The sequence below is a fragment of the Seriola aureovittata genome, chromosome 4 (assembly GCF_021018895.1).
Source record: "Seriola aureovittata isolate HTS-2021-v1 ecotype China chromosome 4, ASM2101889v1, whole genome shotgun sequence".
In the NCBI taxonomy this organism is placed as follows: domain Eukaryota; kingdom Metazoa; phylum Chordata; class Actinopteri; order Carangiformes; family Carangidae; genus Seriola; species Seriola aureovittata.
In genome coordinates, this window is record NC_079367.1 from 30,683,829 (window position 1) to 30,706,352 (window position 22,524).

General features: G+C 42.5%; 1 protein-coding gene across 2 annotated transcripts in view; it reads left to right on the forward strand.

Annotated features, from left to right (window-relative positions):
* Nucleotides 1-22,524, forward strand: part of LOC130167477 (fibroblast growth factor 12-like) — a 69,677-nt gene that overhangs the window by 9,139 nt on the left and 38,014 nt on the right. Inside the window, exon 1 of one of the 2 annotated variants that reach the window (XM_056373719.1) lies at nt 12,448-12,716. The exons of the other annotated variant lie outside the window; for it this stretch is intronic. Within the exon in view, the coding sequence (XP_056229694.1) occupies nt 12,611-12,716 (106 nt within the window). The 5' untranslated portion in view covers nt 12,448-12,610. Of the gene's footprint in view, nt 1-12,447; nt 12,717-22,524 lie in introns of those variants that run through there. 2 annotated transcript variants of the gene reach the window in all.

Here is a 22,524-nt window from a genome sequence, read left to right on the forward strand (position 1 = left end):
ATAAAATCAATAAAATATGAAAAGCAGCAGTTTTCTTTTTTAACTAACAAAATATAAAGTGCTGTTCATTCACAGGAACATACACTCTGCCTTTTCACTCAAGAACATTGTGTGTGTGTGTGTGTGTGTGTCTGTGTGTGTGTCTGTCTGTGTGTGTACGTGGGAGTGTTTGGATGAATGGCGCGGTATGATGTTTAATGTTACAATATGGTTATAAAATGTGACGAATCCTTGCATAACATAATATGGCACAACAAAACAAACAAGAAAAGAAAAGTGGATATTGTAAAAAGTTGAAAACTTAGTGTTTTGTCATCAACACAAGCTGCGCCTGGTTGCCGCCTTTTGATGTGCTGGTGCATCGCCTTCGTGCTTTTATAATAAGCCATCTCCATTTTACAGCCGACAAACGACAGAACTGCCTCCTTTTACGGAAAATAGTCCGATACCTTTGAACTACGAGTTCGTGTTCTACATTGATCAGAGTCAACTGACTCGCTGGTATCGATACTGCCGCTACTTGCTGCCGCCATTGTTTGTTTTCAAACGACGCATCGACGCACAGTTTTTGCGTCGACGTATTTTTTGCGTCGACGTCATCGATGACGTCGACGTAATCGATGACGTCGACGCGTCGCCCCAGCCCTAGTTTAAACAATCAGAGGCCAGGTGAGTGCCGTGTTCATCCAATCAGTTGCAGGATGAGTTCAATCAGCTGACGTGTGAATGGAGGACAGAGCTGTCAATCATCTGATCTGATGACCTGTGCTTTCATTTCTGTCCCAGATCCTGGAGGAGTCTGGATTCAATCTTTCTGCTGGATCTGTGATTGACAGGTGGTCTGTGATTGACAGGTGGTCTGTGATTGACAGTGTGTGGGGCCTAAAGAGGCACGACCCAATGTAACCACAGAGAACAGTAGTATGTGTGTGAGTGTGTCAGCTTCAGTGTTTGTTTACAGCAGACAGATCAGTGTGTTGTATTGATTCTGTTGAGGACTGTAGTGACCAACTGGCCAGACCAAAGTAACCTGAGACACACACACACACACACACACACACACACACACACACACACACACACACACACACACACACACAGCTTCCCAGAGGAGGTGTGTATTTTTTTTTTTGTCAATTTCTGTTTGTGTTTTCATTTATCAGTCAAATCCTGTCTGACTGTGTGTGTCTGTGTGTGTGTGTGTTTCTGATTCTGGATGATTTGGTTTAAGTATCATATTTAAGAAAAATGTGGGTCCACACAAATCACATGATGACGCAAACATTTATTATTATTAAGGACTCAGTCTAGGCTTGGACAATTTCCAAAATGTAATATCTTGATACAGTCCAGTCTTAATATCACGATATTCAATAGTTTGATGGTTTGTGGTATCTACCAGCTGAGCTACCAGGTCCCCCAACACACTCACATGATCATATGTTCAGTCTTTAAGCGCCACACAGAGTCTGAAGAGCCTGATTTGATTCAATTCTGATTCACAAGGTACCAATCCAATGCAATTCCATTCAATCAGAGATATTTCAGCTACAAGAAAAATTTTTCTTGGATGTGAATCAGATTCTCAGAGGTGCTGTAGATTGTTTCTTCTGAGCTGGCACATTAGTAAAATATTCATGTTTAGATTAGGAATGGACCCGAAGCAGTTACATTAATGCTCTTTTTATTTAATGTGACCAATAGTTTAGACACATCTGAAGGAATAACAAGTAGGTCAGTAACATGTGTTGCTAACGTACCTCAGTGCTCCGGCTACAGTGTGTATGAACAGGTACAAACCTGCTTCTTCACATTTTACATACGGATGTTTTTGTCCAGCTCTTCATAGTTTTTAAATCTGAAGTACAGCCACATATCCGCCTGTAGACCTGTTCCAAGAGAGGAAATGTGTTTGCCATGTTGGTGTCTGGTCATGTGACACTAACAGAGTCACAGCTTCATATTAAAAGGTCCATTGCTGGATTTTATGAATTTATATGAGATTATTGAAACGAAGATCGATTTGAATCAGAGAATCGATTGTTTTCAACCCAGCCCTAACAGCTTCATCTATTGCTGCCCTATTGATCTATCAGTAAACTAAGATGATCAATAAACTGGAGGACAGTAGTGAACTGTGTGATAACAGAGTAAATCTGCATCTGAACCAATCAAGTCTCGGACCAGGCATTTCCCATCATGCTTTGAGGCGCCTTGATCTGTCGATCAGAGTGAGTCAGGATCAGGTCGGACAGGAATCTGAGTGGTGGTGCTGCAGCGATCACAGCCCATCAATCCTGGATCTGGATCCTGGATCCTAACTAATGACTTCACCCTCTCCCTCTGTGTGGAGAAACTCTCACACTGTGCCACACGACTCAGATGGTGGAGGTCCCTCATGGCTCCTGCAGCCCCACCCATACTGAACATGACTGACCTGTCAGGAGGAGCTGGTTTAACAGTCTGGAGATCTGGACTCTGGATCAGTGACGGCGCACAGCTGTATGAGACAGGAGTGCTTAAATCCACATCATGAAGAGGGACAGATATCTGACCTTTAAAACCCAGAATCCCAGAACCCATCAGTTAACACCATGAAGAGTCCTCAGTGAGCAGGCACACACACACACACACACACACACACACACACACACACACACACACACACACACACACACACACACACACACACACACACACACACACACACAAATGCTCCCCTCCTCCACTGTGTGGGAGAAGAACATAAACAGCAGGAGATGCTGAGCTCAGCACAGACAGGCTGGTGGGTGTGTGTGTGTGTGTGTGTGTGCCCCTCCCTGTTTATGGCCTTTTGTCCTCTGTACTGGTTCAGTCTCAGTCTCCATCACTCACAGCAGCTTTCAGCTCTCAGCTTTCAGATTATTGACAGAAAATTACCTTGTGAATCAGAATTGAATCAAACCATGCTCTTCATGTCATGTTTTTCAATGGCAGACACTTTTTATTAGTTTTGTTTTGGACTTTTCGCACTTCCTGTTTTATTTTGTAATTTGGTTCCTTGTGTGTCTCAGTGTTTTTGCTTCTTGTCGTCTTGTTTCTGTGTAGTGATTGTCTGATGTGTTTCACCTGTGTGCAATCACCTTGCCTCCTTGTCTATATAGTCTTTGTGCTCCCCTTTGTCTGTGTTGGTTCGTCAGTCTTGTTCAGGGTTTGTTCATGTCACGTTCACGTTTTCTAAATAAACCTGTCTGAACCGTTCTCCCAAGGGTTGGCTGCATTTGGGTCCTACTTACCCCTCAAACCCGTGACACTTCAGACTCTGTGTGGACTGAACATATGATCATGTGAGTGTTATGACAAACTGGAAGATGTGAATTCATCCTTTCATGTTCCTCTAATAACCACAGCTAAAAGTTCACTGTTGAGATGTGTGTTGGGGGACCTGGTAGCTCAGCTGGTAGATACCACAAACCATCAAACTATTGAATATCGTGATATTAAGACTGGACTGTATCAAGATATTACATTTTGGAAATTGTCCAAGCCTAGACTGAGTTCATAATAATAATAATAATAATAATATAATAATAATAATAATAATAATAATAATAATAATGTTTGTGTCATCATGTGATTTGTGTGGACTCACATTTTTGTTAAACATGATACTTAAACTTAGACTTAAACTCATCCAGAATCACACACACACACACACACACACACACACACACACAAATGAAAACAGAAATTGACAAGAAATACACATCTCCTCTGGGAAGCTATGTGTGTGTGTGTCTCTCTCTCAGGTTACTCAGGTCTGTTACTCTGGTCAGTTGGTCACTACAGTCCTCATCACAATAAATACAACACACTGATCTGTTTGCTGTAAACAAACACTGAAGCTGACACACTCACACACACACACTACTGTTCACTGTGGTTACATTGGGTCATGAGTCTTTAGACCCCACCCACTGTCAATCACAGACCACCTGTCAATCACAGATCCAGCAGAAAGATTGAATCCAGACTCCTCCAGGATCTTTAGTTTAAGTATCATGTTTAAGAAAAATGTGACTCTACACAAATCACATGATGACACAAACATTTACTATTATTAAGGACTCCCGGTTTTAATATCAGTACAATCTTTGAGTTTGACACTAATGGATTGAGAAAATCATCTGCAGAAGAATCAAGAATGGAAATAATGATCAGATGCAGAGAGGCAGGTTGTGGAAGAGAGGCTGATCGTGTGATTACCAGAGGAGAACAGAATCAACTGGTGAAGCTCCGGTCACCTGAGAGACGATAGAATCAGTCCTCACAACAGCCTCAAAACATCTGTTTAAAGGAAAGAAGAACCAGGATCCTCTAAACCTTCAGACCCTTTAGTGAAGCTGAAGCCCTGAACTTCCGCAGAAGCAACAAAACACGAGTCTGGGGGGACGTCCCAAAAACGGATTGACATTTCTAATCCCGCAAAGAATGACAGAGGAAGAGAATGAATCATCACTCATCAATTATTTTAAATAAAACTGTCCTGGTCAGAGCGACTTTATCCTCTGTCTGTACTGTGTGCAGGTGTTTCTATGTGTCATGGCTCATGTGTTGTTGTGTTGGTCTGTGTGTAATTATTGTGTGGGTTTGGTGTCAGATTGGTGGTCATTGATGATTTCTTCTTCATGTCACAAACACTAGACTTCAGAGTAGAAAGAACACAGGAAACACCTGAACACACAGATTTTATCCTGCAGTGACTAATGAAGAATCAGGCCTTTCCTGAAACTGTCAATGATCCTAACAGGTTATTTCTGATCGATCAATCACCTCTGACATGTCATCTGATCAACGCTGACCTTTGATCTTTAATCAAGTACCACGAACGGTTGTTAGTTTTGTTAGTATGTGGCCCTTGTATGTAGTTGGTATGTTTGTGACATAATGTATTTTATTGAGTTTAATTTAAAGGACAGAATGAAGTGTGGAGAGGATGAAGGTCATGTAGGACAAAGCTCACTTTGATTCTTGTAATATGTCTCTGACTCTATGCTTTGACTCTTTTAATTGCTTGTCTCTGATTTCCCATGAATCAATTGACTTACCCATTATAAACATTTATAAAGTATTTACATTCAGAAGCTGAAGTAGAGTTAATGGTGAATGTGGAGGAGATGTGGCAAAAACGGCATGACATATTTAAAAACACAAAGACACCACTGTCATAAGACAGTGAATGATGACACTGTATGTTTGAATATGGAGGTCATAGTTATGATTTGTCACAGACACGTTTGTCTTCCGTCAATCTGAGACTATGGAAAATAGAAACATACAGGTCATTATATAAAGAGTGTTGACAGTTGATACATCAGGTCAAATCACAGCTGTTTCTACAGAGTTGTTCAGTTGATTATACACAGTGTTGTCTGTTATTACTTCCTTCAGTAACATAGTGTCTCTGTGTCTTCTGTTGAAGTCTTTGTGCAGCTGTTGTGAGTGAACACGGGTTCAGGAGGTCACTGTCAACTCACTTGTTGTGTTGCTGACTGTGCAGTTACTGTTGTTGGCTTGTTTTCAGCCCTTACATTCCTCCAATAGACACAGTAGCACAGTAGAGCTACAGTAAAACAGCTGAGGTTCACAATTCACAGTAAAATCAGAGCAGAAACAGAATACAGATCATGACGTGTCCCGATGGTTCACCTGGTAGAGCATGTATCATTAAGGTGTGGTCCTAACCGCAGAGGCCTGGGTTAGGCCCTTTGCTGCATGTCGTCATCCTCTCTCAGTCTCTCTCTCTCTCTCTCTCTCCCTGACTTTCCTGTCTCTCTCACTGTTGCTATCAAAATAAAGGCTAAAAATACCCTAAAAAAATAACTGGTCAGATTGACCACCACTACGTCTGATCATGTTCATGTGAAGACAAGAAAATGTAAAAACCTTCCTCTTGTTTGAAATGATGATGATGTGTATTAAATCAGTCATATTTGTGAGAAATGTTCAGCTCCACAATTTGTTTTTCTTTGTCTTAGAGAGAGAAGTTTGACTCTGTGCTGCTGTTTACACAACAGAACCTGCAGCCCCCTCCTCTCACTGCTCCAGTATTCACATTGAGCCTCATATCACTCAACATAATCAATGCTAAAGTGTTAGCATGTGGCTAATGATGCAGTGATGGATGATGATGTGCAGATTCCCATAATGCAGCCTCTCTGTTGACAGACAGGACAGTCAATAAAAATGAGGTGTGGTCCTTTAAGAGCATCGCCATGGAGACAGTGTGAAGGGCGAGATACAGCAAATGAGAGTGTGTGTCAGAGAGAGAGAGAGGAGCAGAGCGAGCGAACGAGCATACCCTTAAAGTGTATCGTCATGTAGAGAGAGAGAATCAGCAGACCTCAGTTATTTATGAGGCTCTTCTGCAAATGGTCTCACGCACACGCACGCACGCACACACACACACACACACACACACACACACACACACACACACACACACACACACACACACACACACACACACGCACGCACGCACACGCAACACACACACTGGCTCCCTGCTGTAGATCTGGGTTGATGAACAATCTAATGTAATGCTGCTGTGTGGCTGCAGCAGACGAACACCACGGATGTCTCTGCTGCATTACACTCCCATCAGCCCCGGCTTCATCTCCAACCAAACACACTGTCCACAGCTCCAACCACTCCCTGTGTTAGGAAGCGTTTACCAATATGTCAAAATAAAAGTCCTGATCTGGAGCCTCTGACCTGTTTGTATGTGAGAGTAATTTAATTTAATTAATTAAAATTTATTTTAATTAAAAGTCTGGTGTTACAGAGAGCTGAAGTGAAACCTGAACTTCCAGGTTCTGATCCAGAACAAAACTTCATTCACAATCCAACTGACATCTGCTAGTACAAAGCGCAGCCTTCAACACAGCCTTGTTCAGCAGTAATCCATGTGTTTCCCTTCATGTGATTAGATAAGGATGGAAACAACCTAATATCAATGTTCATTCAATATTCATGTTTTAGCTGCGTTTAACGAACACCATTTCTGACATGTCCTGGACACTCAGAGCTAAATATCAAAACTCGACAAAAGAGGTGAGTCCATGAACGAGTTGAATGGTCGCTGTGAGTCCAGACCAGTGGCGATTGCTCTAAGACTGCAAGGGAAGCTCAGCTTCCCCTAAAATGTCAACAAAATAAGTGGTCAAATATGTCCTGTTGTGTGTACATTTCATTGACTAAATATGCGCTAGAACACGTTCATCTTTTGTTCAGAATCAGCTCCTTATCACAGGTAACCGATCTTGAAGTATAAGCATCCACAGGAGCAGTTTTCAAGTTTTTAATTCCGTTGTTCGGAGTTGATCTGGAGACGTTACTGATCCTCAGCGACTTTGTCTTTGTTAAAAACGACTAGCTTTGTGTTTGGCGACTCTCTTCTGTCACTCTGCGAATTTACATTTAAATAAACGGACACATTTTATGATGTAGGCCGAAAATGAGCTTTCCGTCCTTATAAGACCAGCAGCCGCCACTGGTCCAGACCATAGACTGTATAAAGATGGATGCGGACTCTGTGATGTCACCCACAGGTTTCTGAAGAGCAGCTTTGAAGCTCAGACTGAGCTGCTCCACTGTCGCCATGGTGGGGCAAGTGTACGCTCACCCACCTGTCACTCAAAGAGGCCACACCCTTAATAACCTCCATAACCTTGAGTCTTAATAAAATGTAAACAGGTAGTTATATAAAGTTATATAAACAGTCGTCATGAAGGAGGAAATTAGCTCTAGAGACCAAAAATGTACCAGGCTGTGAACATGTTTATTTCTGCTGTAAAGTTGGACAGTTTAACATGGGAGTCTATGGAGATTGGCTCACTGTTGGAGCCAGACTCTAGTGGTCAGTAGAGGAACTGCAGGTTTTAGCTCTTCAGTGTTGACTTCAGTTTTCAGCCCAGGAGGTTGATGCTTGGTTCAGATGTGTAAGCAGCAGGACACAGAGATCAGAGGTCACAAGTAGAGAGCTGAGACATGACTTTGTGGATGTGGATGAAACCAGCTTGTAGTTTCTTCCTGTGAGCTGTAGTCTCTTCTGTGAAGCGCTTTTTGAAGGTTTAAACTTCACTGCAGTGGATGGTGATGTGTCTTTGAAAATGGAAAGTAAACTCCAGGAACATGCTTCATTATTGATGAAATAAAAGCTGAATGAGAGATGTGTTGTGCTACTGAAGCTGGAGGAACAGAGGCCAAACAGGAAGTGATGTCATGACTTCAGCTCTGTATTCTATATTTTTTTGACCTCTGCACTGGTGACAGTCAGAGCCGGAGGATTTATGTTTTCAGGTTGTCCGTCTGTTCCATTCTGGACACGTTATCTCAGTGACACCTTGAGGGAATTTCTTCTTCTTGGACTCAAGGATGAACTCATTACAATTTGATGGTCAAATGTCAAAAAGTCAAGGTCACTGTGACCTCACAAAACAAGTGTTTGTCCATGACTCATGAATTCATTCACTAATTATGACAATTTAACTCAAATGTCCATAAAGATAAACTGAAGTGATGACATCATCATAATTTGGGGATTAAGACCTCGTTTTAGGGTTAGGGAATACATAATGTACATAAAGTGTGTATGTGTGTGTGTGTGTGTGTGTGTGTGTGTGTGTGCGTGTGTGTGTGTGTGTAAATTTCCAGGTGAGAGTATACACACACACTGTTGTTGCCCAGGCTGTGAGTATTTCAATTTCCCACCCACACTGCTGCAGATCTGCTCCTCAACTGCACAAATGCACACACACACACACACACACACACACACACACACACACACACATATACACACACATTGCAGTAATTCTATAAAAGAATGCATGTACATGAAAAATCATCTGCGAGGTGTACAAACTGAAAAGCAGTGATACAGGACGAAGCAGTTACTGATGGCGGGTGGGGGCTGGAAGGGGGCATCATCCTCTTCCCCTCTGTCACGCCCTGGCGCCTCGTCCTCTGCTGCTGCCCGCCCCCTGCTGGTCAGACTGAGAACAGACTCTGCAGTGACACAGCAGCAGCATCAGGCTGGAACACGTCTCTGTGCTTCAGTCTGAGTGAGTCCAGCTGCTCTACTCTCAATATTAAACCATATGCAGGTCAGGTTCATGATGATGATGATGATGATGACATGCAATGCAAATAAATATCCTTGGCCCACATGAGCTCACATGACAACACAGATGAACAGAAACAGGTTCAGAAACGTTTCAACATTTGTACAGATGATGAAGAAAAATAAAGGACAAAGACTCAGTCATCCATCCCACTTCTCTCCAGGGGCCAGATGCATAGATGATGTGTACACAGAACTTCTTCTTCCTCGTCTTTCTTCTCTGTCTGATAACTTGTGGCACAGACAGTGTTTTTATACAAACTGATGGATTAAAGGAGTGTCTTCATCCATTTATGGTTAATTGTGGGAGTGGAAATGAGGCTTGTGCACATGCGCCCAATTTCTCCGTGAGTGAGAGTTATAAAGCAGAAGAATGTGTATGAATATTTTTGGTTATGTGCATCACATAGTTTTAGTCATGAATCTACACAGAGCTTTATGCATCAGGCACCTAGTGAGACTCAGGTCACACAGTCCAGAACAGCTGTTTTCCTCCCGAAAAACTACACTGGCTCTTCACTTACATTTAGAAAAGAATCTAGAGAATAAAAATGATCTGAAAACAAATCGACAGAGGATCAACTACTATAAAATAGTCTTCCACGGTGCATGAAGTCATTGTAGTGATGTAAACTCTAATGAAGAGTACACAGTGTGTCATACTGCAGAGAAAAAGCTGTAATGGACATTAGTGCACAAACTGCTACTCAGGTATTGATCTTGATATCACATCTGAAATATTCATCATCACTTTATGTCCATTAGAGCATCACTGCATCACATCTAATGTGACAGTCGAGACGTGTCCATATCCCACTGCTGCTCCCATCCACTTTAGTTTATTACCTCCGCTCAGGACGTCAGTTTGTCTGTTTGTTGTTTGTCAGCAGGTTTACACAAAAATACTTGAAAATACAATTTGCACCGAACTGAGTGGAGGGAGGCGTCCTGGTCCAGAGAAGAGCTTGTTTTATCTTGGTGCTGATCCAGGGGCAGATTCTGGAATTTCACTTTCCTTAATATTGGGAGATTATTTGACATGTTTCTCAGGAAACAGTCTTTGGATCTTGATGTAAAAAATCAGGCACGTTTATGGAGTTGATCTATGAGTTTTTACAATTTGATAATCTTGATCCTTTTATTTTTGTAGTATAAGAGCTGCACAGACGTGTAGGATTGTTTGAGTTTGGCAGAGGTTTGCGCTCCACTAGAGCTGGATGATATGACCTGTAAATACTATTATTGTTATTTATATTTTTAGGTTATATGGTGATACACAATATATAACTGGATATTTAGAGATCTCCTCTAAAGCGCTTCATAAATGTGTTTTAACACTTTGATGCATAAAATCACAGCAGTCTGATGATTGAAACATCTGTCTGCATTCAAACATTATTGTTTACTGTTTATTATTATTAGTGGTTTCTATGGGAACTAATTTTAATTTTAAAAAAGGGGGAAATCACAACCAAGAACCAGTTGGTCCATCTCCATTTTCAGTCACAGTTTGTCAACATGTATAGACTGTAAACTTCTGTTGCTCTCTCCAGTTGAAGCCACATTGGAAACATCCACTCAGAGGAGAATCTGCAGAGCAGGCAGAGGTCAAGCTAAGCTAACAGGCTACGCTATAAAAAGCTATGTGATTTAATTCACTGAGAGGCTCAGAGGCTACCAGCAGTTACTGGACACTTTTAAGGTGGAATGTTTCCTTGTGTGTTACTCAATGCATGATTGACGTTTAGAAATCAATCAATACACCTTGTATGTCAATATGACAACTTTGACCATTTCATTTGTCTTTATTAGCTCTCTACATGACACACGCTTTAGTGATGATTGGATCTTCAAGTGCAAAAACATTTTTATAAATTATTTCATCACTTGGAGAAAAAATAGATTTTTTCAACCCAGTCCTATTTACTACATCCAACATGGAACAAGCTGCGATACATGAAGTATATTCAGTAAATCATCCACCTCTGCGCTCTACTCTGTGCTGTTCTAGTTCTTGTTGAATTCTTCATTCATGAGAAGGGAAACTTGAGAACGGAGCAGATGTTCCACTTCCTCTTCAAGGAAATACTGACAAGTCAAGCTGCAGGGATCAAACCACCATATGCTTCATCAGAGCTGCGACACACACACACACACACACACCTTCCTGACACCACACCCACTCTACGTCGTGATTGGTCAGCTGAGTTTGAAATTGTGTTTTTCTCACTTTTCATGCGAACGAGTACAGTTTGTTCACATTAAACTGGTCACATGTTCAAACATCTGTTTCCTGATTCAACAATTTTTCCAAAATGGCCTCCAGACTGTGTAACTGTTAAACCTCAGCTTGGTGTTTCAGTGTGTGTGATGTGAGGGTCAATGACTGTACGGCAATGTGTGTGTGTGTTTCAGGTTGTGTGTCTTTGATATAAATAGTCATGTTCTCCCTCCACTCCCTGATATTTACACTCTCAGAATAACCCCTCTCCTCTTACCGCAGGATCACATTCACACAGACCTGGACCCAGAGCCGGACTCCAGACCTGAACACAGACCTGAACACAGACCTGAACCCTGTCAAAGACACCCAGACTCTGAGAGTCTGACAGCAGCATGTCATGCTGGTCTGTGTTGTGCTGCACTGAACTGTGGTCAGTCTGTGTCCTTGTCCATCACTGAGAGATGTGATTGAGTCACTAACAGCCAGATCCAGGGTCAGTTCTCCATCACGCATTATTGACAGGGTTATTGTTTAATGAATAATCAGACTGGTCCTGAATCAGCTCTTCATTCTCTCCCAAGGACAAAACTGTGAAACAATGTTCAAATAATCCAGTAAATATGACACTGACCCCCCCACACCCCACCCCACTCTGGAGGCTCTGCTGCAATAAAGTTTATGTCATAATTTATGTGGAGCAGCAGCGGCTGCAGGAGCCTGAACTATGTGACGTGATTCATGCTCATGACAGGAACGTATTTCACTACAACACTCTTATGACAACAGGCACACTGTTAATACCAGCAGTAGCTGAACCAGAGCCTGGGCTCTGTCTCATTAGAGTCTGAGGACCTCTGCTGCTGTGAGGACAGAGGCACTCAGAGTCCAGGAAGTCCAGGTTTAGATGCGAGGACAGAGGTGTCCTCTCTGCTGTGTTTCAGCGAGTGCAGCTCAGAGTCAGTGACAGCAGCTGGGTGCTGTGTCGTCACATGGGCGTGAGCTGTCAGAGGTATGTGCACCAGAGCCTGAACTGACTCCTCTGATCCTCCATTGACTGTTGAACTAACTCTCAGCTCACTGAAGTGACTGCTCATTGATTAGCTTACTCACTGACTGATTGACTGACTGATTAACTGACTGCCTGTAAACTCCTCTAATCTCTGGTGTGAAGCTCCAGTCCACTCTGAGTCCGGTCTCTGAGCAGAGTCAGATTTCTGTGCACGATGACCCGTTACTGCAGCCTGTTCCGTCGCCTGCTGTCGGGGGAGAGTAAAGGAGAGGAGGCAGACGAGGAGGAGGGCAGTGCTCACAGAGAGAGCAGCCAGCAGGGTGAGTCCACTCCACAACACCATGCAGGGCTTTACTTACCTCTGCGATTCCCCTGAGGGAAATCTACCTGCAGCAGAGAGTATTCAAGATTTAATCAGCTGTAAGCATCATTGATACGAGTGAGAACAGAGGGAGAAGTCAGCAGGTTGACTCAAGTAAATGATGGACCGCTCCGCTTTAACTTTAGAGTGTATCTTGTTGTCTGGTTGTGTGTTTGATTTAATTTTAAAAAAACATGGAAATGAACAATCAAACAAAAATAAATCCCAAACACATTCACTACACCTCTGTGACAAGCCTCATCTGCACAAAACTAACAGGAAATTAAATAGTTTAAAGCTCCATACAGTCTAAAGGTCTCTGTCCATGTGTTGTTTGATTATAAAGCAGGTCTAGCTTCTATATTAATACTGTGAAAGTATCAAAGCCTCAGTCCACAGAGAAGTGCACACAGCCTGTATTCAGAAACTGAGCCTTAAAACCAGCTGTCAGGACTTCTGGAACTTTGTGATGTCACAACAAAGCAGTCACTGCTCTCAGCCATGCCCCAAGCCCCGCCCACCTGGACCCACAATCCAACCTTGCACGATTTGGTTTCTCTGGGTGTTTTTCTGAAATCTGCTATACTTTTATTAGATCACTCAGAAAACAGTCAGCCAATCAGAAGAGAGGAGGCTCTGAGCCTCCTCTCTTCTGATTGGCTCACCAACCTGTTGTTACTAGAGCTCTTGAGAGAAGCCTGAGAGAGGAGATGTAAAACTACACTGAGATGGTTTTTGGTTCTTAAAACCACAAATATATCTTCTTATGGATCAACACTTCAGATAAAACACAGAAGAGGAAAATATGGAGCTTTAGATTATGAAAACAATGTGAGCGAGTTCAGTTTGAGTTGTGAGTTTCTAGTTTCACTAGAAACCAGACACCCACCAAAGAAAAGGTGATGACTCTGATGGACTGGGATGATCTGATGACAGAGGTTTTGAGCCAAAAATTGACCAAAATAAAGATATACAACAAATACACTCTATGTACAGGAGACACACAACTAAACAAAGACAGCACAGATAGATGTAGATAAACAGTCAGACGTGTCTGGATGATGGACACTGGATCAGGTTGTGTGTGAGTTTGGAGTCTGTTCTTATTATTTAATTATTATTGTTTATTTATTGTTAACTTTTATTATTATCAACAATGAGCTAATGGACACATGAATTTATCCTACGGGATAAATAAAGTATCTATCTATCTATCTATTCTGTGTTTGTTCCTCATGTTCAGGTGTGTGTTCTGTTTCTCAGTGTATGAATATTTACAGGCCTGTAGCTGTGACAGTGAACACAGTAGATACAGACCAAACTCACTGTCTGTGTGCAGGTGGTGTGTGGCCTCTGCACAGAACATGCAAATAATTGACAAGAACATGCAAATACACGTGAATAGTTTATCCACTGTGTGGAGTGACCTCTGTACAGTCCACTGCAGAGAAGGATACAAAGCTATAGAGGAGGTTGATGTATACATGTAGACATTGTCAATGTGCAGAGAGGATGATGGTCTCTTCGTCAACTGGAGGAACTGGAGGCTCCAGTGTTTTGATGTGTGTCATATATTATGTGTTAAAGCAGAAATGAGCTGAACCAAATGATTATTTAAAGCAGCAGGAAATGTTTCTGTGCAGTCAGATGTGTTCCTGCTTCACTGTCGACTCAGCCTTTGTTCAGCTTTGCTCTATAGAAACACTGCTGCACCGAGTTGCACACTCAGGACCACACTACAGAGGAGGACACAGACACTGTAAGAACTTACACAGGCTGTAGGTATATGTGTTGGTGCATACAGACTGTTGTAGGTGCTGCAGGTTCTCCTCCTCATGTTATCAGTAGATTATAAATATCAGTGTTAACGTCTCTGATCAGGTCTCAGTGTCTCACACCTTCATCAGCTCACAGCCAACCATGTCTCACTTCTCAAATGTCCCCACACACACACACGCACACGCATGCTTCTTGTTGGAAAGTGTTTACAGTGTATTCAGTGCAGCGGTGACCTCAGTGGTTTGTGTTGTTGAACGCTGCCTTGCTGCACAAACATCTGCTGTATTATCAGCTCATAATGTTTGTTTACTTGTGCAGAAAGAGTCAGGGCTCGTTGTGTCTGATGGAGACACACACATCAGTGTCTGATTGATCAGCAGTGAGCTGTGGTCACTGACTAGAACTGGTCACTGACATTTTAACCAGCTGAGGTTTCACTGGGAGACATGTGACTGTAGACAGGTAAACACCTGAGCAGAGACATTCACATCCTGCTGACCTGAGACCAGCTACGACTGTGTCCACCTTCATAAACAAACTGAAGACTCTCCTGTTATGTTACTGTATACAGCATGTGTGTATCTGTGTGTGTTTGCACATATGTACATGTGCAGTAGTAATGAAATACGCTGTAGGAATAAAACGTCCTTGATTTGAGTGTTTTCACTAGTGATTCTACTGAATCATTTCAGTCACTTCCTGCTGTCAGATCAGAGAACGATATTACACATCGTTTTGGAAGACAATGACAAACAGTGTGTTGTATCATTAAGTCTGGAGGATGTTGTCTGCTGCTGCTGGAAACACTCAGACTGAACCAAAACCAGGAGCCAAAAGAGTCTGAAAAGCTGTGGGCTTCAGAGGTGTAGACAGTTCTCTGTGCTCTCATCACCACCTGCTGGTTCATCAGATTATGAGTTAGCAGAGATTGTGATTACTTTATGAGGGGCATTGCGATGGCCGCACCAGCAGCCACACATTGAACCAAGGGATGGTGGTATCTCTTTTCATTTGTTTAATCTACTCTAGTCTTTAGTATAACACAGTTTTACTAGCAATATTTGACAGCATGGTTACCTGTTTGGTGTGCACACATGTAGTTAACTTTCTTTGTCAATTTTGCTTAATTAGTTAAATACATTTGAGCTGTTTGTTGTGTTATGAATGAGTTACCAGTTCCTGGGGGGTTGCAGCTGGAGTTGACGGGCTGGCCATCAAAAGGAGGCCCACTTCCATCAAGCCTGCTGTTTCTCCAGCATCGTTGGAAGGGGCAGTGTCTTTATTAGTTTGGGTTTTTGGTATTAATACTTTGACAATTCTGTTGAGTTTATTTGTTTATTATTTTTTCTCAATTAATATGGGGTACCATTATGCTGACATGTTTTGTCCTTATTGTAGTTTGCTTAAATAGTTATGTTTTGGTCTGTCCCCCATGTGTCTGAATGGCCTGATCAGTCACTATATATGTCTCCCCTATGTTTCAGTCAGGAGGTCAGTTTTGTGCTGTTAAGTTTGTTTCAGTTAGTGCTTAAGTTTAGTTCTGTTGCATTGACCTTTTCATGGGCCCAGAATTATAGTTTGAAGCATTATTTGTCATTGCGTTTCCTTTTTGTAAACAAAAAAAATGGATATTATTTTTCTAAAGACCTGTGTCTCTATAGTCTATCTGCTCAGTCCCTGACAGGCATAAAGTGTGATTCTTCATTCAAACACAAGTCACAGTTCTCATACACTTTGTACACACGTGTTTGGGCTTGGGCTCAATAATATATTTCCCATCGTATGTAATGTGGTGACTGACCAGACGTGACTGGTTGATGAGCTGAGCAGTGAGACTCCAGCCTTCCATAACCACTTTTCACGTTTTCTTCTGTATTACATGTTAACAAACCACCAGAAACTATTGGAACTGATGATCATCAATAAATAGAATATTAATAATCATAATATAATAAAATAATATTAGTAGATCAGCTGTGAACAAGAAAAGCTGAGTATGTTTAGAGGGTCAGATCGTGGAGTGTCCTCAATTCAAAAACATAGAGAACAACATTTTTAACCAGAGACAGAAACAGAACGTACATCTAAAATTACCTTGTGTGTGTGTGTGTGTGTGTGTGTGTGTCTGCGTGTGTGTTTGTGTGTGTATGTGTGCGTGTGTGTGTGTGTGTGTGTGTGTGACCTTGACAGTGATGTCTCAGTTATATTTACAGTATCATATATTTCTGTCTGAGCAGCTGTGGGTTTCCTCAGCTCCTTCAGCACCTCGTATATCCACCTTTACAGTGGACAGTGGTTAACATCATGTGACTCTCCATAGAAACACTCTGTGACTGTGACATCATCATCAGCCTTCCTACAAGTCCTGTGTACTGAGGCAGGCTGCAACCACCCGCTCATTCAGGAACTGGACCCCAGAGGCCAGTGAGTCTCTAAAAGACTGTTTTGAGTGAACAGATTGGAATGTCCTGTTGGAGTCACAGGAAAATGATAAAAGCAAGGACCCTGACCTTGATAGAATGGTTGAATGTACCACAGACTACATTAACTTCTGTATGGACACTGTAATACCAGCAAAGATTGTACACTGCTTTCCAAACAACAAACCCTGGATCACCAGTAACATCAAGACCCTCCTCAAGCAGAAAAAGGAGGCCTTCAGGGATGGAGACAGGGAGAAGCTCAGGTGTGTGCAACATGAGCTGAAGAGGAGATTAAAGCAGGCGAAGGAGGACTACAAAAAGAAAGTAGAGAGGAAGCTGCAGCACAACAACACCAGAGAGATGTGGAAGGGGATGAGGACCATCACTGGCCATAAAGAGAGGAACAGCCAGGCAACATCAGGTGATGTGGACAAGGCCAATGTGACACAGGCTCACCTGTTCTCTCTCCCACTGCTTCAGCTGCAGCTTCTCCTACAGCATCTCCTCCACAACCTGACACTGCAGCTGCAACTCCCTCCACACTGGGGTCAAGCCTCCTGTTCTTTACACCCGAGGAGGTGAGGGCGGAGCTCAAGAGGCTACGTCCTGGAACGGCACCAGGTCCAGATGCTGTGTGTCCGAGGCTATTAAAGGACTGAGCAGCCCAGCTGGCTGAGCCTCTCCAGAGGATCTTTAACTTCATCCTACAAACAGGGAGGGTCTCAGTCCTGTGGAAAACATCATGTCATGTTCCGGTCCCTAAAGTAGGACGACTGGCTGAGATAAATGACTACAGACCGGTGGCCCTCACAACACACATCATGAAGACCCTGGAGCTGCTGATTCTCCACCTTCTGAGGCCACAGGTTGAACAAGCACTAGACCCCCTACAATTTGCCTACAAGGAACATGTTGGAGTGGATGATGCCGTCCTTCACATGCTCCACCTGGCCCATTCTTACTTGGATGAGCCAGGTAGTTACATGAATATTATGTTCTTTGATTTCTCAAGTGCATTTAACATCATCCAACCCCCCATTCTTAAAGACAAGCTGGGAGGGATGGGGGTGGATCCCTGCTTCACGTCCTGGATTGTGGATTACCTGACAACTGTATGTCAGGCTGGGTAACTGTGTCTCAGGGACAGTGATGAGCAGCACTGGGGCTCCACAGGGGACTGTTCTGGCTCTGTTCCTGTTCAACCTGTATACAGCCGACTTTAAAGGGGACATATTATGCTCCTTTTCAACAAGTTTGAATAAGTCTCAGAGGTCCCCAAAACATGTCTTTGAAGCTTCTTGCTAAAAAATCCACTCCGATCCTATATTTCAGCGTGCCTGTAAACCCCTCTTTTTCAGCCCTGTTCAGAACAGGCTGTTTCTGTGTCTGTAGCTTTAAATGCAAATGAGCTGTGCCTGACCACGCCCCTCTTTGGAAGGGGATGCCGTTCGGGCTTCTGGCACCATGCTCTAATGTTTACAGTGACCGGCATCGGTAGCGCTTTGGTTCAACCACACGACTTTTATCCAGAATCTGACTCAGAGGGAGAGGCTGCTGAAGAAGTTCAAACTCTACAACTGCAGCAGGACGTTTCTGAATGGTTGGTAACCAATGTTGTGTATTTTGACATTACATTTTCAGTTTGTTGATGAGAGCTGGCACACAGTTACTAACATGTAGCTAGGTAGCTAATGCTAACTGTTACTGTCTCATCATTACTGGGAGCTCTTTTAGTAAATAAGCACTATTGTGAATTGTGTAATGTAGTTATCTGTCATGCCTCCTTAGACATACTTTTACAGTCTGAAAATGTTTGTTGTATGTGAACTGCTACAGGTGTTCAATGTCAGTACTAGTCAGATATTGTAATAGATGCTGACAAAGTAAATAATTTTTCTCCATGTTTTGAGCAGAGATGCTGATCATGACATCTTCCTTTATGTAGTAAATTTATTTTGTGTATTACAATGAAAGCTGTAAATCAGCATAAACATGTCTGACAGCAACAGTAATCTTTAGTCAAAGACTAAACTGTGCAGTTTTCTACACTACACTGTTGTCAAGCTCCACATTATATGCAATAAGTGACATGTTATAAATTACCTCTGTTATATGCACTTGATATGTAGCCAAGCTTACTTCTTACCCACCATAGCTCCACTGTCTGGCAGTTTTTGAATATATATTAGCTTTATATTTTGGTGAATGTTACCATTTTTCTCTATATTTTGGACAGGTGCTCCTGTGGAAACTGCAACCATGCCCACAGAAGCTGAGAACATCTGCTGCTAGGAGATACCACAGGTAGCATTCTCAGTGGACAAACTAATCACTAATTTGTTTTGATTACATTACATTAATAATAAACCATAGCATTTACCATTTGCAATTCACTGTAGGTTACCAGACGGCTCTGGGAGATCGACGAAGATTTACCATGTATGGTAGACCGTCCTGGGTTGGAGCCGCTCTGCCTCAATGTGTACTCCCTCCAGAATGCCTGCAACATGTACCGCACTGACTATGGTCCTTTACGGTTGAGAGGAATACACCAGTACATTTTGCTTCTTTGTAAAAAAAAATAGATGTTAGGCAGTCTTGTTTTACTTCAGTGCACATAATTTTACAATGGTAATAACACACCACAAATGGAGTAACACACCCTCAAATAAATTAGTTTAGCTGCTCTTTGATTTGTAAAGTTCTTCTATCAGCAGATAATGTGCATATAATATATGAATTCAGAGGAGTCATTTCTTTAGTAACAATCAAGCATTTATTTACATCAAATGAGCCACTTATAATCAGTGATAATAAAAAAAGCTGTAGCATTCACTGGATCCATAAAAAAAAATCGTGAGACACAACATAGATATATGTTTGCAAGACTAAATGCCCTGTCCAGTTGTTTTAGTCAGTACAGGTATCTAGCCTATAGGAGCTTTGTGAGCTGGTGCTGGGGCTTCCTTGGTCGCAGAATCTGGGTCGTCATTCCAGCCTGCGTGGTCCTACACATCCATGCCAAGTTTCCTGACGCCACAGGCCAGTAGGTGGGTTTTACACTGCCCCATGATAGAACCGGGACACAGAGCTGGATATGACCTCCTCCTTCTCAGGCCGCTCGAACTGTGCAGTGAGGTCCTCTGGGATGGGGATGGCCAAAGCAGCTTCTGTGTATGGTCCCAGGTCAACTTTTCAAATATGAGGTCCACCACATTCCCTGTAAGATTTTGTTTACATTTTTCACTTATTTTTTTTTTTTACAAAACAATGACTGAAAGTCTGTTTCTAACTACCTCCTGACATTTTCTTTACTGTATTTTGTTGTTGATGGAACTGTCATAACATTATACGTGCAATACAATGTGTACAAAACATTTTTTGGTTGAAAAATAAAATAATATAACATAAGAAATTGGACCTTGAACAGTGGTTCACCTTCTTTTGTTTGGGCTTGTGGTCGGTCAGCATTTTCATTGTAGTACATGGCAGGTAGAGTCTGGAGGTACAGTAAAGAGAAAATCAAAGACGTTAATATTGACAGAAACCTTAGCCTACACACTCTCACAAGTTCTAAATAACCACAGCTTCATTTACCTGCACATTATTCCAAGACTGATAAATGACTGTTAGGTTTATCAAAAGTAGATGCACTTCAGATGGCTACAGACCTGTACTTCTGATGTGAGGCTGAAGAGTCTTCAAGGATAACTGTGTGCCTACAGTGCGTCAGTCTGGCATGCAACATCCCTTGTTGCAGGAAGCTGTATAGATGCACTTGATGTGCTGGCCTGAACAGAGGAAACAGAGGCAGTAGTTATGGCAACAGCTGCAAGCAGTGAAAAAATGATAACAACAAATGCACTCAATTATGTGTAAACTGGGTTGTCAATAGCTTGTAAATGCTGATAATAGCTCACTATATGTGCAAAATGCAAAAAATGTGTATTACAGACTATCCTCTTGGACATATCCCCTTAACACTGCGCTTATCTAGATATTCCCTACAGACACTGTATCTGTAAACATGATATAAACGTTAAAACGGCCGTTATAAGGCATGACTCTCAATAATAACTTTCACAGCACTAATAAACAAGCCCGGACACCTATGCTAATCACTACAGAGCCTATTTTTAGTCCGAATTTTACCGGCTTGACTTTACAGACGCGCAACCGGCTATACCCGGCTGCGTGTCGACGATGCTAAACGTTAGCCACATTAGCTGCCATGCTAACAACACACGCAACAGGCTCTCGTGAACATACAGTAAAGCAACATAAAATGGTAAAACTTACAAACTTACAAGACTGTCACGGACAATCGGTACTGATCCAAGCTTTATCTTGAGACTTGTAGCAAATCCTGCATTGTACTGGCCCTCGTTGAGAAAGCAGTCCGAAGTGAAATGGTTAGCACAGTACAACACTTTCGGAGTTGGAGCGGAAACATTTCCATCAAAAATAAAATTAATCCACTGGGTCTTTAGATCCTCGGGCGTAGGGGTTAAAAAAAGACTTCTGTGTTGGTTTGTGCAGCCAACAACAAAGCAACTACTGTGTTTCGCTTGTACCTTCGACATTGTTCTACCGAAAGCCGGTGTTCGCGAGGGAAGTAACGATAGCGTCTGCAACACGGACTCAGTGGGCGGAACACACACCTAGCTCGGGGAGCGTCACCCACCCAGGGGGAGGTGGCATCGCCCTTCTTGACGACATCAAGGGAAAATATCCAATTCTCCTGTCTCAGCACACATTTCCTGAAAGATGGAGAAAGCAAAAGACGGAGAGGATGGACTTTTCTCATGTGTGGGGGGTTCGTAGACATGCCAGGGACACACACAAGAACACCTCCAAGACCAAGGAGATGGTCATGGACTTTGGGAGGTCTAGGCCCACCCTTCAGCCAGTCAACATTAGAGGGAAGGACACTAAGGTGGTGCACACCTATAAATACCTAGGTGTGCACCTGGACAGTAAACTGGACTGGTCCCTGAACACAGATGCCATCTACCTGAACGTCTGCAGTGAAATGCTGAACATGTTTTATCAGTCAGTGGTGGCCAGTGTAACTCTTTTATGCTGCAGTCTGCTGGGGCAGCAGCATGTCCAACATGAACACAAAGAGACTGGACAAGCTGGTCAAAGAGGCTGGGTCTGTGCTTGGCAGGAGTCTGGACTCACTCAGGACTGTTGTGGAGAGACACATGCAATGTAGGATGGAGGCCATCTTGGACAATACAAACCATCCTCTCCACAACATTCTGGCAGGACAGAGAAGCAGCTACAGGTGCAGCGAACATCTCATCTCACTGCGCTGCAGAACAGAGAGGTTCAGGAGATCCTTTGTCCCCACTGCCATCAGGCTATACAACACCTCAGCCAAAGGAAGTGGACTAATCTAATTATTATTGTTTATTTATTATTATTATTATCATCTATCTATCTATCTATCTATCTATCTATCTATCTATCTATCTATCTATCTATCTATCTATCTATCTATCTATCTATCTCTTTGTGACTGTGAGTCCTGCAACAGAACTGATATTTACTCACCTGGAT